Here is a 16,675-nt window from a genome sequence, read left to right as displayed (position 1 = left end):
TTTCTCACAAAAGAATCCCCAACTAGGCAGTTTGTTGTGCCGGATTCTGAGTTATCCATGGCAATGTGAAAATTCTGTGAAACTCCATATCAGTTTATTTCTCCAGGAGACATTAATTCTGCCCATTATTAACTTCCAGGCTGCCAGGAAGAAAATTTCCAGTGAAGATGAAATACATATCCATCTGTTTTCTGTTACCTGGGACTTAAAATTTAGGTGTGTATATAAAGCCAATTGTATAACTGATAAATCTTATTGGGTAAAGGGTATTTACATAAATGTTTAGGGCAGAAGAAAATTACAAATCACAGAAGTTCTGTTTGGGAGGAAGACACTGAATAACTGGGTGTTTGGCCGAGACACAGCTACGAGTTTTGCTGAAACACATTCCTGAGTTTGTAACTACTTTTTCATTATACTGTGGGACACCTTCCAGGCCATCTGTCTGAAGAAACATCAGTGCTTATATTTTAAAAGGGTGAATTATGAAGAAAAAATAGAAAATGTGAATTAAAAATAATATTGACTCTAAATCTAATTTTTAGTTTCAAAACTGGGTATTGAAACTTTACTTTGTCAGTGTAATGGGCAAAACAAGACAGGTATGGAATGTATTTGTGAATCAAGGTTTGTATGTAAATTACACCAATTTATTTAAGAACTCTTGGGGGAAAATATCAAAGTTCAGTGTTAGACATGAGCAGAGCAAGGACGAAGGGCCAGGTACAGAAAGCTCCAGGTGCCCAGCAAGGGGCAAAGCTGGGAAAACAAGCGCCTCGCCCCCAGGGTGACCTCTCCTCCCCTCCCACATCACTGGTCCTGCGGTTTGGACCCCGATCTCTCATATCCCTGTGAGGCGGTTTAGACCCCGACCTTCCCTCCCTAGAGATAACATCGAGGCCTCAGTTGCCTTTCGGCTCCAGGCCCAGAAAAGCAGCAAAACCAGACAAGTGACACCGTGGCTGCCTCAGGTCCAGCCACATTGACTAATGAACCCCACCCCACCCCCACCCTGGAAACAACAAATCAGGGGAGACTATAACCCTGAAAGAGCTCACCTGGGAAGCTGATGAATATTCTACTAAGGCCCTGAGCCCTCCCCTAAGATTCCCACCAGCAGGAGAGAGAACTATGCTCAGAGCAAAGGACCCCACGTGCACTCTCCCTCCAAGGAGCAGGCCCGCCCTTCCCTCACGGGCACGTATCCCCCACCTCATGAGACTTGGAACCAGGGGAGCGATGGCAGTGACAGGTCGTCCGGGACTCACCCCCTGACCCTGTCTCCAGGCCCCCTGTGCTCTGACCTCCCAGTGAGCAGAGCAGCGCAGCCTGGACTCTGCTGTTGCTTCTTCTCTGCCTTCCTTGCTTCACTGTCCTGAGTACATTTCGCTGCCATCATGGGCCCCGTACCCTTTGGCTCAGTGCTGTGCAGCCCTTCCCTTGGGATATCCCCAACCTCCAGCCCCTTTTCCTGAAAGAAATTCCATTTGTCTTTATTCGCCGTCTGAGAGGCCGCTTTGCCTGCCTGCCTGCCCACCACCGCGTTTAACCTTTCATTCAGTGTCTTTAAATACAGATCATCTATTTGAAAATTCCAGTTTATTAAAAGAAATAACGTCTTTAGCCTAGTCGGTGAAAACTGAACATATCATGTTGTAAAGATTTGGGGGAGCCTAAACTTTTAGATGTTTCCTGTCTTCTGAATAAATGCTGCTATAACTTAAGTTTGGAAATAAGCCAGAAAACTAGACACTTTTTTAAAAGCTCTCTTTTTTTCATAGCTCACTTATAACGTTTCTTTTATCTATTAGTATAAGAGAAAAAAAGAATAAAGTTGATTTCATTCTGTTAGTTTTGGCATTTCTTTGCCCCACACCAAATTCTCCCCCAGAACAAGTGAATTTTTTAAAAAGAAAGAAGTAAGTAACCTCTTCCAGTTCTCAGAGCTTTGTGTACCATTGAACAAAATGACCATCATTTAGGGTTGCTTTTTTTCACCTGCCCTAAATTTTTAAAGTCATAAAATCCATTTCAGAATTCTTCTATTTAACTGCTTGATGATCCCCGGCTACAAAGGAATGAGCATATTTTGCTGTTGTTACAGATCATAGAGGTGGGGAGGGGGCAGGAGACAGCCATCACTGCTCTGAAAGACCTGTGCTGTCGATGGCTTTTCACAAAACAGAAAAAAGGTGCCGGTGACGAGCAGTTCACCCAGACAGTGGCATTTGTCACCTGTTAGCACGACGGTAACCTTTCCTTAGCGACCCTGTGATTTAGACGGTGCTCTCTGGTAAACTTTTGATCAATTGACAAAAATAGGAAAAAACGACCATCTAGGGATATTGAAAGGAAGGTCATACGGTAAGATGTGTCCCAGATTAAAGGAGCGCCGTGAAAACCAAACTGCTCTGCGCCGCTTAACTATGGGGTTTTCTGTTCCTAGAAACAGCTGGGAGGTTCGCCTGCTTCGCTGCTGCGAGGAGGACAGGTGAACCCACCAACTCCAGCAGCAGGAGCGCTGCTCCCGGAGCGAACGGAGAGGAAATGCGGGTGGACAGGGGGCTTTCCTCGCAGGCGCTGCCAGGGGCGCAGGGTCATCATCACCGAGGACTGCTCGGGCCAGAGCGCCGCTTCCCAGGGCACAAACGCTCACTTGAAGTTGCTTGCGCTCTAACTAACAGAGAAGAGGTCCTCGGCGAGGGGTGCTTTGGCCGAGTCTCCCCGGGAAGGCTCGGGGTGCTTGTCTGGGTGGTCATGGGCAGAGCTGGTCGGAAACAGGTCACCACGAAAGGGCCAGCGACAAGCTTCCCTCCACTTCGGCTCCTCCCGGGGTCTTCTCTTGGCCTCCTCCGCCTCCTGAAACACAAAGCTTCTGTGGACCATGCACTTGGGGAGGGGGCGCCGGGACCCCCGGCCCGCGGACAATGCACTTGGGGAGGGGGCGCCGGGACCCCCGGCCCGCGGACCATGCACTTGGGGAGGGGCGCCGGGACCCCCGGCCCGCGGACCATGCACTTGGGGAGGGGCGCCGGGACCCCTGGCCCGTGGACTCTGCGAGCCTCCATTTAACAGACTGAGTTTAACGGACAGAACGCCGGTCCGTGTGTCACATGTGAACATGAATATCTGTTAATTTTAAAGTGCTTTTAACCAAGATTTGCGTATAATTAAATTAACAGGTTGGTTTTTTGTTGTTGTTATCAATTCACTGTTGTTTTTAACAAATTTTTGTGAGTGGGCCACATGTTGGAAAAAACACTGATTTCGCCGACATGAATAAATATTACTACAGTGTCTGCAACCACAGCCCAGCATTAAATGCAGAGTCGCTGCTGGTAGACAATGTAGGGGATCGGCCAGCCGCCACACGGCCCCGCACCGGGCATTGCTCCTGTGGACCCGGCCGCAGCCTCCCACCGAGACCACGTCCCGCGGTGCCCAGCGCGGTGCCCGCCTTCTCGGTGACCGGTGAACGCACGCTCTCACCAGGCCCGTTCAGCATACACTTAAAGCTGCAGCACACAAATAGAAACCTTCTCTGCGAAGTTAAACCTTTTCTACATGATTCTAATGACACAAATGTGTCTACATACGTAAAAACAGGTGGTAAACTATCGAATTTGTCCATTTTGTAGCATATGAATTGGGAAAACCTACCTTCTCATATAAGGGACTTGGGGCTTTACCGGACACCCCCGCGCCCCAATTAGTCTGTTACGTTGCGGTTTTACTGTACATACGTATTGATAGACCTGTTCTCCATTGTGAATGAAAATATTCTTAAATGCATTTATTCTCCCCTAATTTCACTTTTAAAAGACGTTTCCTGATTCTTATTCTCAGTCAGTGTCCTTAATTCATCGCCTCTGCCTCCTGTGGACACTGGTGATCTGTATTCACTCACACACACATTCTCCTCTCTTTCCCTCCCTCCCTCCCTCTCTTCCTTTAATTGGAAGCAAAATCAAACAAACAGAAAAGTAGATGAGAGGCATTCACCCCTCACCTAATCTTAAAGCATTTTGCCTTACTTAAATTTTTTTGGCTGACATTTTTTCCCTGACAAATATTCCAATATGCATTTTTAGAATAGGAACATTTTCCTATATAACCACAACACCCTTATTATACCTAATAAAAATTAATAATAATTTCCTAATATCCATATTCAAATTATTCATATTCAAGACTCCCAATTATCCCCCAAATCTTTTTACAACTACTTTGTTCAAACTAGTGCCATCCAGTCAGGGACCACACATTGCACTTGACTGTGTTAGCTCGTTACATTTCTTTGAATATAAAAGAGCCCCATCTTTTTTCCATGTCCCGCATGTTGGACAACCTGCTTGATTTTAAGAAGAAAATAGCCTTTGGCAAAATCTCTCTGATACTAAATTCGTCTTTCTGGGTTCACGATGGAATTGCTTCTCTCCATAGTCTACTTTATAGATCCTGAAGGTACTTTCACCGGAGTCTCAGGCTATAAAAATGTGACTCTTTTTACAAATAATAATAGTGGACCTACTTCAGAGAATAGAAGAAATTCTGATCATATAAAAAAATAAATCGCCTTAACCAGTTTGGCTCAGTGGATAGAGCATTGGCCTGCGGACTGAAGGGTCCCAGGTTCGATTTTGGTCAAGGGCATGTACCTTGGTTGCGGGCACAACCCCAGTAGGGGGTGTGCAGGAGGCAGCTGATCTAACTCTCTATCCCTCTCCCTTCTGCTCTGTAAAAAATCAATAAAATATATTTTTTTTTAAAAATCATCCTATCTTTCAAGCCTGATAAACCTGAAAACTAGAAAAACAAAATCACACACTATTAAAACTGGATTCATGGTCCCAATAACTAAATGAGAGGAATTGAATAGTTCTGTCAAAACGTCGGGCCTATCTTTTTAAAAGCAATATTAGAACCTGGCTGGGAGCTCAGTTGGTTAGAGCGTCATCCCGACCCCGAGGTTTCAGGTTCATCCCCAGTCAGGACACATTCAAGGGTCAACCAATGAGGCATAAATAAGTAGGACACACACCGATGTCTCTCTCTCTCTCTTTCTCTCTCTCTCTCTCTCTCTCTCTCTCTCTCTCTTCCTCTCTCTTTCTCTCTAAAACCAATCAATAAAAATATATTTATTTACATGTTGAAAGTTAATTTGTTATTCTTAAATAAAGAATTCTCAAATCTTAGAATTCTCTCAGTTTAACCACCTAGCTTCCTAAGACTTTGCACAAATCACACTCAGAGGAGAAGCCGTCCGTAACGCAGACTTTAACCTCCCCGACCCAGCGCCTCCCATTCACATGGGAAACACTTAACAGCCCACATTAGAGACGAGCCGGACAGGAGAGCTGAGGAAAGAAGGGAACCATCTGCGACCTCACCGTTGAGGAACGTTAGTCTGTGTCTTCCAGGTAAACTGCGACCTTCTTCTCTTGGTTGAGTCTTTCTTCTTCTTTTCTGTAAGAAAGAAGCAGAAACCAATGTCAAGCCAACAAGAACAGAGCAAGGGAGGCGAATCTTACATAGCTTCGGGCAAGGCATCCTTCCCCACATTCTGGGGAGAATTACATGCACCTGGATATAGAGCCCAGCTTCCGGAGAGCCAGGGCACCAGTGCCGCCTCACCCTCAGTGCCTTCCCATGACCCTGGGTGTCTGAACTCAGACACTTCCCGGAATATTTGTAGAAGGGAGCCGTATAATTAGGGAACTCCAGGGATTCAAAGCAGACACCTTAGTTTACTATTGGTATCTTACCTCTAATTCTACTCCTTATTCAAAATAGAAAAAGTTTGAGGGGCGGGAAGGAGGTGAAAGAATTAAGTACAAATTGGTAGTTATAAAATAATCAAGGGGGTGTGACGTAGAGCATAGAGAATACAGTCAATGACTACGTACAGGGCCAGGTGGGTGCTGCCTATCGAGGGGAACACTGTGTGAAGTATATGATTGTCTAGCCACTACATTGTACACCTGAAACCAATACAAAATAATATTGAAAGTAAATTGTATTTGAAAAATTTTAAAAAGACAGAAAAAGTTTTGTGTTAACCTAGAAGTCATCTTTATTCATTACTAGTATATTCAGTTTAACCCCTAGAGTGCTGGGGAGCGCGATCTCGCTCCTCCTGTCTTTCGCCAAAAGTGCCGGGAGCGCTATCACGCTCCTCCTGCAGTGTCACAATTAGATGCTAGTAGTTCACTCTTTATGTGGGAAAAAAATTTTAAAACCTTAACTCCAAATGCCTTGGCAATGTTAGCATAGTTCCTAGGATATTGGTTGGCACTCAAAGGGTTAAACCAGAACCTCAGAGGTGGGTCGTTAGGCTCCTTAAAATCAATTCTATTTATTTCAGTAAATATTTCTCAAGGAAAAGAAGCAAATGGTGCTGGGAGCACCAAAAAACTGCAAGCTGTGCAAAGGAATGAATTTGGACTCCTACTTCACACCATCTACAAAAATTAACTCAAAATTCATCAAAGGCCTAAATGTGAGAACTAAAACTGTAAAACTCTTAGAAGAAACCATAAGCACAAATCTTCATCATGTTGGGTTAAGCAATGGTATCTTAGATACCATTAACATAAGCAACAAAAGAAAAAAATTGATAAATTGGACTTCATCAAAATTTTAAACTTTTGTGCTTCAAAAGACACTGTGAAAAGACAACCCACAGAATGAGAGAAAATCATTGAAATCATATATCTAATAAAGCACTTTTAGATATTCTAGAATATATAAGGAGCCCTTACAGTTCAACAAAAAAGACAACCCAAGCCCTAGCCAGTTTGGCTCAGCGGATAGAGCGTTGGCCTGCGGACTCAAGGGTCCCAGGTTCAATTCCGGTCAAGGGCAAGTGCCTTGGTTTCGGGCACAACCCCAGTGGGGTGTGTGCAGGAGGCAGCTGATCGATGTTTCTCTCTCATCGATGTTTCTAACTCTCTATCCCTCTCCTTTCCTCTCTGTAAAAAATCAATAAAATATATTTTTTTAAAAAAAGACAACCCTATTTTTAAATAGGCAAAACATTTGAATAGATATATCTCCAAAAAGATATACAAATGGCCAATAAATACATGGAAAGATGTTCAGCATCACTAGTCATTAGGAAAATACAAATCAAAACCTCAATGAGCCCTGACCAGGTATCTCAGTTAGTTAGAGCATCTTCCCTATACACCAAGGTCGGCAGTTCGAGCCCCAGTCAGGACACATACAAAAGCAACCAATGAATGCATAAATAAGTGGAACAACAAATCTCTCTCTCTTCTTCTTCTCTCTTCTTCTCTCTCTCACTCAAATCAATAAGTAAAAAATTTTAAAAACCACCTCAATGAGAAGCCACTTGACATCCACTATGGCTATAATCAAAAGGACAGACAATAATAAGTGTTGTCAATGATGTGAACAAACTGGAATCCTCATACATTGCTGGTGGGATGTCACATGGTGCATCTGTTTTGGAAAATAGTCTGGGAATACCTGGAAAAGGTTAACATAGAATTACCAAGTATTTTAGCAATTTCACTCCTAGGTATATACCCAGAAGAACTGAAAACATATGTCTAGGCGGGAGTGGCCAGGGAAAGGTCATGGGGGGAAAGGGAGTCATATGTAGTACTTTCAACAATAAAGAATTTAAATTTTTTAAAAAAGAAAACATGTCTACACACAAATTTATAGACATATGTTCATAGCAGCATTAGTCATAGTAGCCAAAAGGTAGAGAAAACCTAAATGTCCATCAATTAAATGGATAAACAAAATGTGATATATCCACAGCATGGAATGAAGTGCTGCTACATGCTATCACATGGATGAGCTTTGAAAACCCTATAATAAGTCAAAGAATCCAGACACAAAGGCCACATATTGTATGATTCTATTTATAGGAAACGTCCCAAACAGGCCAATCCACGGAGACAGAGAGCAGAGTAGGCAGGGGCCGGTGAGAGGGGAATGGAGGGAGTGACAGCAAGAGGGTGTGGGGTGTCTTTTGTGAGTGATGAATATATTCTGGAATTAGTGGTGACTATGGAATATTAAAAGGGTGAATTTTATAGTGTGTAAATTTTATCTCAATAAAAAAATATTTACTGAGCACCTAATAGCAGCATGGCTGACTTCCCGAGGTACTGATCCACAGTGGCCCTGCTGACCGCCCAGTGGTTCTTAGAAATGTATGCTTTCCATTAAAGGTAAGGAGTATTCTTTTTTTCTTTTTTCTGTTTTGGTTAATCCTCACCCAAGGATATTTTTTTCATTCATTTTTTAGAGAGAGTGAGGGGAGTGAGGGAGGGGAAGAGAGAGAGAAAAAAACAACAAGGGTCTGAGAGAGACACATCAATTAGTTGCCTCCCGCAAGTGCACCGACCAGGGCCAGGGATTGAACCTGCAACCCAGGTACATACTCTTGACCGGGAATTGAACGCTGGACCCTTAGGTGCGCAGGGCAATACTGTAACCACTGAGCACACTGGCCAGGGCAGGAGTGCTCTAAAAAAGCTTTGTCTAACAGATAGGAGTTTCTTATCCAATATTATATTAGTTTCAGGTGCACACCCCAGTTAGACATTATGTAACTTGCTAAGTGATCCTCGCGATAAACCTCATACCCATCTGATGAAGCAGATTTCAATATCAAATCCTCCATCATAAAGAAAGCCATCATGAAATCTGTAAAACCAAGAGCCTTTTGTAAAGTCCCTAATCCACCCCAATGCGCTCATCCTGGGAACCTGAACCCTTTCCTCTCAGATGTACTCAAAGGGCAGAGCGCCGCGCCCCAGTGACCAGCCTCCCTGTGAGTGCCAGGTGCCACCCTAAGGGAGAGGAGGAGACGGCCCGGGCTGCCCAGCCTTACGGTGTGATCTCCACCACCTTGTGGGCCCTCTCGGCCCACCGCCGCTTGCGGAAATGCTGGAAGAGGACCACCCCGATCACTATGATGACCATCAGGGCGCAGGCGGAGCCAATGGCCAGGGCCAGGAAGTAGATCTCGGAGAAGCGCACTGGGGAGAGAAAAACGGTCCAGTTAGGGTTCTCTAACAGCGGAGGATTGTGATGTCAGCTAAAGGTACAATAGGGATGCACTTTTTAAAATTTTTTTATTGATTTCAGAGAGGAAGGGAGAGGGAGTGAGAGATAGAAACATCAATGATGACAGAGAATCATTGACTGGCTGCCTCCTGCATGACCCCTACTGGGGATCAAGCCACAACCCAGGCATGTGCCCTTGACCAGAATCGGACCATGACCTCTTGGTTCAGAGGTCAACGCTCAACCACTGAGCCACGCCAGCAGACGGGATATACTTTTGTCATTAAATGGAATCGTTCACCTACCGTGTTACCTTGTAAATTCTAGTAGCACAGGAAAGCCGACATACTCCTTTGGTGGTTCTCAGACTGTGTCCCAGGAGGACCAGCAACAGAACTTTGAAACACAAATGACCAGGCCCCGCCCCAGACCTACTGAATTGCAGGTGGGGCTGGCCGTTTGCTCTAACAGTCCCTGCAGGTGATGATGCCCGCTAACCTGTGAGCACCACTGGGCCGGCTGAGTAAGATTATTGCTGACCTAGTCCCATCGAGGGCCCAAACCTTTCTCCCTCAGTCCCTCTGCCATTCAGTCAGTCGTTTATTCAGATGTGTGAAGGGCCTACCGTGTTCCAGGCACTGATGGAAACACCAAGCCAGAAAGCGGCCTGTTGTTAACGATGCACGAGTGTAGTCACTGATTTACCCGCCTGTCTTCCCAGGGGTGTGAGTTCCTTGAAGGTGATGTCAGTTTCTGGCTTGGTGTTTCCTAGAGCGCCTTACACACCTCGGCTGTCTGCGCAGCCCACTGCTCCCAGGCTACCGCCCTGGCCGGCACGTCACTGTCTGAATTCCGTAGGCAGTTGTAACACAGTGGTATTTGTGCATAGAAACATATCCACACGTAGGAAAGGTACAATACAAACATGCTATAAAACCGGCCGGCGTGGCTCCGTGGTTGAACATCAACCTATGAACCAGGAGGTCACGGCTCGATTCTGTCTGGGTTGCGGGCTCTGGTCCCCAGGAGATGGAGCATAGGAGGCAGCTGATCAATGATTCTCTCTCATCATTGATGTTTCTATCTCTCTCTCCCTCTCCCTTCCTCTCTGAAATCAATAAAAATATTTTTTAAATGTTTTAAAAGAATAGGGAGAGGGGAAACCATTGACTGGAGAGTGCAGCATTAAGCGGCTGCCTCCTGGACGCCCACCACCAGGGGTCAAGCCCAAAACCTGGGTACCTGCCCTGATTGGGAATCACCCCGAGACCCTTGATGCCTGGGACCACGCCCAAGCACCCCGGCCACCAGGCAGGCCCACGTTTTCCAGCTTTTTAAGGAGCTTATTGAGGCTGCAGAGGCTCCTGCTAAGCTTCCCTGTGCGTTTTCCTGCGGCCTTATTCTTGCCGGGCAGTTTCCTTCCTTTGCCTCCTCTGCAGCCGTGCTCGCTGTGCCAATCCAGCCCCTCCCCGTCCGTCCATCCCTCGGGAGCCAGGCTAGGTGCTCCGGGTGGTCCTCGTCACACTGAGGCTCACGTCGTTCCCATCGCAACCACATCCTTGTTCTTCACAACCTCTGTGCTGTGATGTGAAATGGCTACAGCATCACCGGGGGGTGGGAATTTTTCGGCTCTGTGGTCACTGTGTGACTGCCACTGCACATGTGGTCCACTGTGACCGAAGCATCATCATGTGGCACAGGACTGACAGTCTAGCGGGTGAACGATGCAAGAGGGACCCCACAGGTCAGGGTCCCTAAACCAGGGACCTTGTGCCTGTGACGTCTGGGTCTCTGTCTTTCTTTTTTTTTCTTTTTTTTAATCCTCACCCGGGATATTTTTCCATTGATTTTTAGAGAGAGGGAAAGACAGAAAGAAATACCAGTGTGAGAGAAACACATCGATCCCAGGCCAGGGAAGAGCCTGCAGCCGAGATACATGCCCTTGACCGGAATCGAACCAGGGACCTTTTGGTCCGCAGGCCGACGCTATCCACTGAGCCAAACCGTCTAGGGCTTGATTTCTGGTTTAAAATTCAATAAACCCTCAGAACCAGCAAGGACAGTAGAGATGTCAAGCTCAGGGGCTCCCAGCCTGGAGTCCATGGCTTACTGTGTGTGTGCATTCTCTGTGTACCTGCCCTGGGTACAGGGCCACGACTTACTGTGTGTGTGCATTCTCTGTGTACCTGCCCTGGGTACAGGGCCACGGCTTACTGTGTGTGTACATTCTCTGTGGACGCAGGGCCACGTGTGCATTCTCTGTGTACCTGCCCTGGGTACAGGGCCACGGCTTACTGTGTGTGTACATTCTCTGTGGACGCAGGGCCACGGCTTACTGTGTGTGTACATTTACTGTGGACGCAGGGCCACAGCTTACTGTGTGTGTGCATTCTCTGTGGGACGCAGGGCCACAGCTTACTGTGTGTGTGCATTCTCTGTGGGACGCAGGGCCACGGCTTTCGGTAGATCTCAGAGCAGTGACCCCGTATGTTTAAGAACCATGTGTCTTGTCTAATCTGTTCGTTTTGCAGTGGAAGAAACTGAGGTCCAAGGACAGGATATTACTCCTTTCAGCACTCAGATGGCTTCTCCAGCCGCACAGCTCTCTCCTGACAGGGCCTGGAGGCCGGTGCTGGGGCGGGAAGGAGGAAATCACACGACTTTACAGGGCAGTGATACTGTGTTAGTTCAGAGCACACAGCAGAGAAAGCTCGGTTAAATACCAGCTCCCCCACTTTCTAGCTGTGCGACTGGGGTAATTAGCTTCCTTGAGCGTCCATTTCCACCATGTATAAAATAGACATAACAGTACCCATTTCTTGAGTTCTTACTAAAAACAAAATTGTTCATTTAAATTGTTCCCGGCTGTGCCTCCACATAATAAACACTCAGCATACAGTAACTACTATAATTTTCAGCACGATTCAGAGTTTGGGGACTTTTTACATTTGTTATCTCATTTTATCCTCACCCTAATCCAGGGGTGGGCAACCCCTGGCACGCGTGCCAGACATGGCACGCCAGTAACTTTTGCTGGCACGCGAATCCTTCTCTTATAATCTTCCATTTATAATTGTGAATCTTTGTTCTCAGTGATGAATTTTGTTAAGTCTCGTAATAGGAGTAGCCTGACGGATGAAAGTAGTAGCTCGTGCATATCTCTGAAGGTCACGAAATATAAACCTGATGTAAAATCTCTGTCATCAGTGATGCAGCAGCAAAAGTCCCACTGATAATATCAAATGGAGTCATAAAGTTTTCTGTCGGACTATCTGTACATGTATACATTAAAAAATAAATGTATTTTTCATCATCATATACTGTGTTTTTGTCGCTCAAATGAATTTTATTATTTCTTCAAGGTTCTTCACATACGTACACATTAAGAGATATCAAGTAGGCGTAACATGTTCTCAAAAAGTTAGGGTTGGCACGCAGAAGAATTTTGAGTCAGAGATGTTGCTGGTTTTGGCACACACTCACAAAAAGGTTGCCCACCCCTGCCCTAATCCTCGCTGTATTGTTCTCACTTGCCTGGAGGGAAATGATTCATCTACAGCTGCAGTGCCGCGGTCTGGTCTTTGCTCTGTTACCCGGCACCGCTGGCCGGGCTCGGTCATGGGACGCAGACAATGCGCAGACGATGCAACGCCGTTGTTGGGAGCATCATTCTGGAGCCAAAGATGCCCCACCCACCAGCTACGTGATTGTGGACAAGTGGACAAGTGACCTCACCTCTGTGAGCCTCAGTGTCCTCATTAGTAAAGTGGGGGTGGGGGGGACACCAAGAACACAAGGAACTGACGTGATACGTGAAGATTAAATAAGATACACAAAGCCCCTGACAACATTCGGTAAAAAAGGGCCCTGGCGTCTGCGGCGAGGGGGGCTGTGAGGACTAGGAGACAGCGCCTCCAGCACGGATGGCAGGGGCCCAGCAGGCACTCGCTCGCCTCCTGGGAGGAAGTGGCTGAATGAACAGACCATGGCTACCCTTTACCAGGGAGTTGCTTCCTCTCCCTCCACGTCTCACGCCATTTTTGTAACAGCTTCCTTGGATCCCTTGCTTTCCTTTCTGTTTCTCCCCACAAACAAAGCCTTTCTCTTTCACCCCAGGATTCCTCACTCTCGCTCCGTAGCTTCCAGATTGAAAGGGCTCATCCTCTCTCTACACTTTCAGCCACCACAAAAGATGGCCCCTTTCTTTTCTTTCTTTTTAATTATTTTTATTTTCTTTATTTTTATCGATTTCAGAGAGAGGAAGGGAGAGGGAGAAGGAGAGGGAGAGAGAGAGAGAAACAGAGAGAATCATTGATCAGCTGCCTCCTACAGGCCCCACACTGGGGATCGAGCCCACAACCCGGGCATGTACTCTTGACCGGAATCCAACCTGGGAGCCTTCAGTTCGCAGGCCGACGCTCTATCCAGTGAGCCGCACCGGCTAGGGCTGCCCTCTCTTTCCTACAAGCTCCCAGGCTTCCCCAAACCCTTCCCCAGCGGCACCTACCGGTCTGCACGACGCTGAGCCGGATCTCCCCGACGAGCCCGTCCACGTCGGGCGGGTTCTTCACCTGGCAGGTGTACGTCCCGTTGTCGTCGAACCGCAGCTTCCAGAGCATGATGGAGGCGTCGTACCGCTCGGGGTTCCCGTCCCAGACCACCCGGTCCTTGAACCGTCCGCTCATGGGTTTGAAGGGGTCCATGTGGTAGTAGAAAACCTGGGAAGGAGAAATGGCAAAGGTCTTCCTCAGGGCCAGGGCTGGGGGGTGTGGGGGGGAGCAGAAGAGACCCCGCCAGCCTCGCGGCCCAGCAGCGCTCAGCAGGAGCTCCCGGCTCTCCCTGCCAGCGGCCTCTGTCCTGGGAACTGCTTCCCAGCCCTGCCCTGTGCTCGTTGCTAAAACTCTAAGAAATACATAACTGGCCCTAGCCCGTTTGGCTCAGTGGATGGAGCATCGGCCTGCAGACCTAAGGGTCCCAGGTTCGATTCCTGGTCAGGGTACACGCCTGGGTTGCGGGCTCAATCCCCAGTGTGGGGTGTGCAGGAGGCAGCCGATCCATGATTCTCTCTCATTTTTGATGCTTCTATCTCTCTCTCCCTCTCCCTCTCTGAAATCAATAAAAATATATTAAAAAATTAAAAAATGAACAGACACAGGAAAGGCCAGGAGAAACAGACGGGCTTGTTTTCCTAACCCAGATCCCCGAGAAAATGACGCCCATCTACTTACAAACTGCTCAGAGCCCCCATCCTGGGGGCGGAAATTCCAGGTCACGGTCAGAGCGTCGCCCACGGGGGCGAAGCTGGAGAAAGTGCACTTCAGCCGGACGTCCGTGCCGTTCACAGCCTCCAGCACCCGGGACGTGTAGATTTCCACGGCGGCTCCGGGCCCGAGGGCTGCGGCAGGAGCAGGAGGAAGAAGGGTCAACAGGCAGGAGCAGGGAGCTGCCGCCTCCGCCAGAGTCCCGTGTGAGCGCGCGCAGAGCGAGGCTGAGAGGCCTCCTCAACTTTCTCCACCCGCCTGCCTGCGGGCATGACACCCACTTCAAACTGTTAGGAGAAACCTCAGCCATCGGCAAATCAAAGGAAAGCAGAAACCAAGAAGTCTACACGGATCCGAACATGCATTGGCCGAGGGTTCGAGTGCAGCGGTATGTGCTGCGTGTGACGGTCCTTGCGCAGGGAGTTGTCCAGTGGGGCCCTTGCTATGGCTTCTGCAGAAATTAAGTTCAAGGCCAGACGGTTCGTGCTGGCCGGACCCTGACGCTTCACACCCCGGCCTCCTCCGCATGACGGTCACGCTCAGAACGGCGTGGGGCGGGCCCAGACCACCCGGCCTCTCCCGCACAGTGCGGCTCCCCAGCGCTGCCCCGGGGCTCCCAGCGGCCCAGACCCGACCCACAGGAGGCCCGCCCAAGCCCCGCCTGAGAGGAGCTGAAGCAGCGGCAGGAAAATGGTTGGTAACCTGAGATTTGAAAACCCTCTCTGTGCCTGGCCGCTGGCAGCCGAGTCTCACCGAAACCTGTTTGTCCAAAAGCAGTTCCTCCAAGTACCCACTGACTTCGGTTTCAGTAAAGTCCACCCCAAAGCGGCTGCCACTGTGGCTCAGGCTCCAGAGGAAAACTCTGGCTCCTTCCTAGACAATTCGCTCCCTTCACCGGGTGGGCGGTGAGGGGGGTGCTGCGGGAGCCCCCCGCCCCGCCCCCCGCTCCCCGGCCCTTACCTGTGAGCTGTATGCCCAGCAGGAGCAGCGCAGCGCGCGGGAGGCTCCGGCCATACATGAGGAAGCCCAGCCCTGGCCCCCAGGCCAGACGGCAGACGGAGGGCTGCAGCCCCCTCCCAGGCCACTCCCGAGCGGGCACCTGCGTTGTCCGGAGCCAGGCAGCCCCTCACCTGTGGGAACTCGAGCGCCCGCGCCTGTGACTCATCCCTGCTCCGCGGGTGCACTTTGCTGGAATGAAAGGTGGGGCCTCCGCTCCCAGCGCCTCCCCCCTGCCTCCTCCCTCCGCCCTCTGCCCTGAGCGAGTCTGCACAGAGCCCCACAGCCGCAGCCTCGCTCTCCTGCTCGGCTCCTCTGGGCGCTGGCCTCCGGGTGGCTCGGAAGTGGTGCCAGGCTGCCGCGTCCCAGCCGCTTTGGCCTTGGCCCCTGCACACGCTTTTTACAAACAGGCTGCAGGCCCGCCTGGGAAGGGAGTGTTGAAACTGCCTCGCAGGGATTGGCCTCCGGAAGCACCTCCCTGCTCAGCAACCTCTGTGGGCAAAGTCCTGCAGTGCCTGCCCTCAGCCTGAGTCACATGTGCCCATGCGGATTCTGAGCCTTTGCGAGCCCGTAGCTTCCCCGAGACCCACCTGCGATACACTGGCCAAAGCAACCTTCATGTCTAATGACCCTCCTAAAGACCATCCAGATGGCATCCCTGCCCGGCTCCCGGCCGTCCCCACGCAGCCCGCAAAGCGCTTTTTCCCCTGTTAGCGCATCTCTGCGATCCTCCCTCGGTGTTCCCACCCCACCTGCGCGGGTGTTCCTACTTCACTTGCGAGGGTGTTCCCACTTCACCTGCAAGGACTCGAAGAGCCCAGAGGAGGTAAATGTTTTGCCCAAAGTTGCACAGCCAATAGGTAGCAAATCTGAAACTGTTTGGAGTCTTAAACCTAGTGCTTTTTTTACAAAATAACAGGCTTGTGAACAACCAACACAGAGGACTCTGCAGGAAAGGCCTTCAAAATACGTCACTGCCTTGGGCCTCCCAGTTCACGGGCCCCTTTCAGGGCTGCCCTGTGGGAGGAAGCTCAGGTAGAGGAATTCCAATGCACCAGGGCCTCCCTCTCCAGAAGGAGGTCCGTGACCAGCCCTGGCAGCAGCGCAGGGGGGAGGTCGAGAACGGTTCCGCCTGCAGTGAAGACGTGGGCTCGGCTGGCCCAGGAGCCTCTCCCCCAGCGCGGAGGAACTGCCTTGCAAATGCGTTAGTGATTCTGAAAATTCTGCCAGTTAAATCCTGGACAGAGACATGGCCAGGGCTGGAGGCAGGGGCAGTCGGACTGGAAACGCTAAAACATGGGGAAGAAAAGAGAAAACTCTACCGAGAGAGGAAGATTACAAAAGTGAAGAACAAGAAAAGCAAAAGAGGA

The 16,675-nt window shown here is 49.2% G+C and overlaps 1 protein-coding gene across 4 annotated transcripts in view; it reads right to left on the bottom strand.

The window, feature by feature from the left end:
• MPZL2 (myelin protein zero like 2) overlaps positions 1-15,915 on the bottom strand; it is a 27,464-nt gene extending 11,549 nt beyond the window's left edge. The window contains exons 1-6 of one of the 4 annotated variants that reach the window (XM_006104309.3): positions 15,270-15,872; positions 14,277-14,443; positions 13,556-13,766; positions 8,873-9,020; positions 5,391-5,466; positions 2,721-2,859 (exon numbers count right to left, since the gene is read on the bottom strand). In XM_006104309.3, the coding sequence (XP_006104371.1) occupies positions 5,403-5,466; positions 8,873-9,020; positions 13,556-13,766; positions 14,277-14,443; positions 15,270-15,327 (648 nt within the window). In that variant the 5' untranslated portion in view covers positions 15,328-15,872 and the 3' untranslated portion in view covers positions 2,721-2,859; positions 5,391-5,402. Of the gene's footprint in view, positions 1-1,579; positions 2,860-5,390; positions 5,467-8,872; positions 9,021-13,555; positions 13,767-14,276; positions 14,444-15,269 lie in introns of those variants that run through there. The other 3 variants (XM_023745620.1, XM_014446675.2, XM_023745621.1) reach the window with 3 other exon arrangements.
• Between the last annotated feature and the right edge of the window lie 760 nt (positions 15,916-16,675).

The sequence above is a fragment of the Myotis lucifugus genome, unplaced genomic scaffold (genome assembly GCF_000147115.1).
Source record: "Myotis lucifugus unplaced genomic scaffold, Myoluc2.0 scaffold_561, whole genome shotgun sequence".
Taxonomy (NCBI): domain Eukaryota; kingdom Metazoa; phylum Chordata; class Mammalia; order Chiroptera; family Vespertilionidae; genus Myotis; species Myotis lucifugus.
Note: the sequence above shows the minus strand (reverse complement) of the source record. Positions and strands in the feature narration are given on the sequence as shown.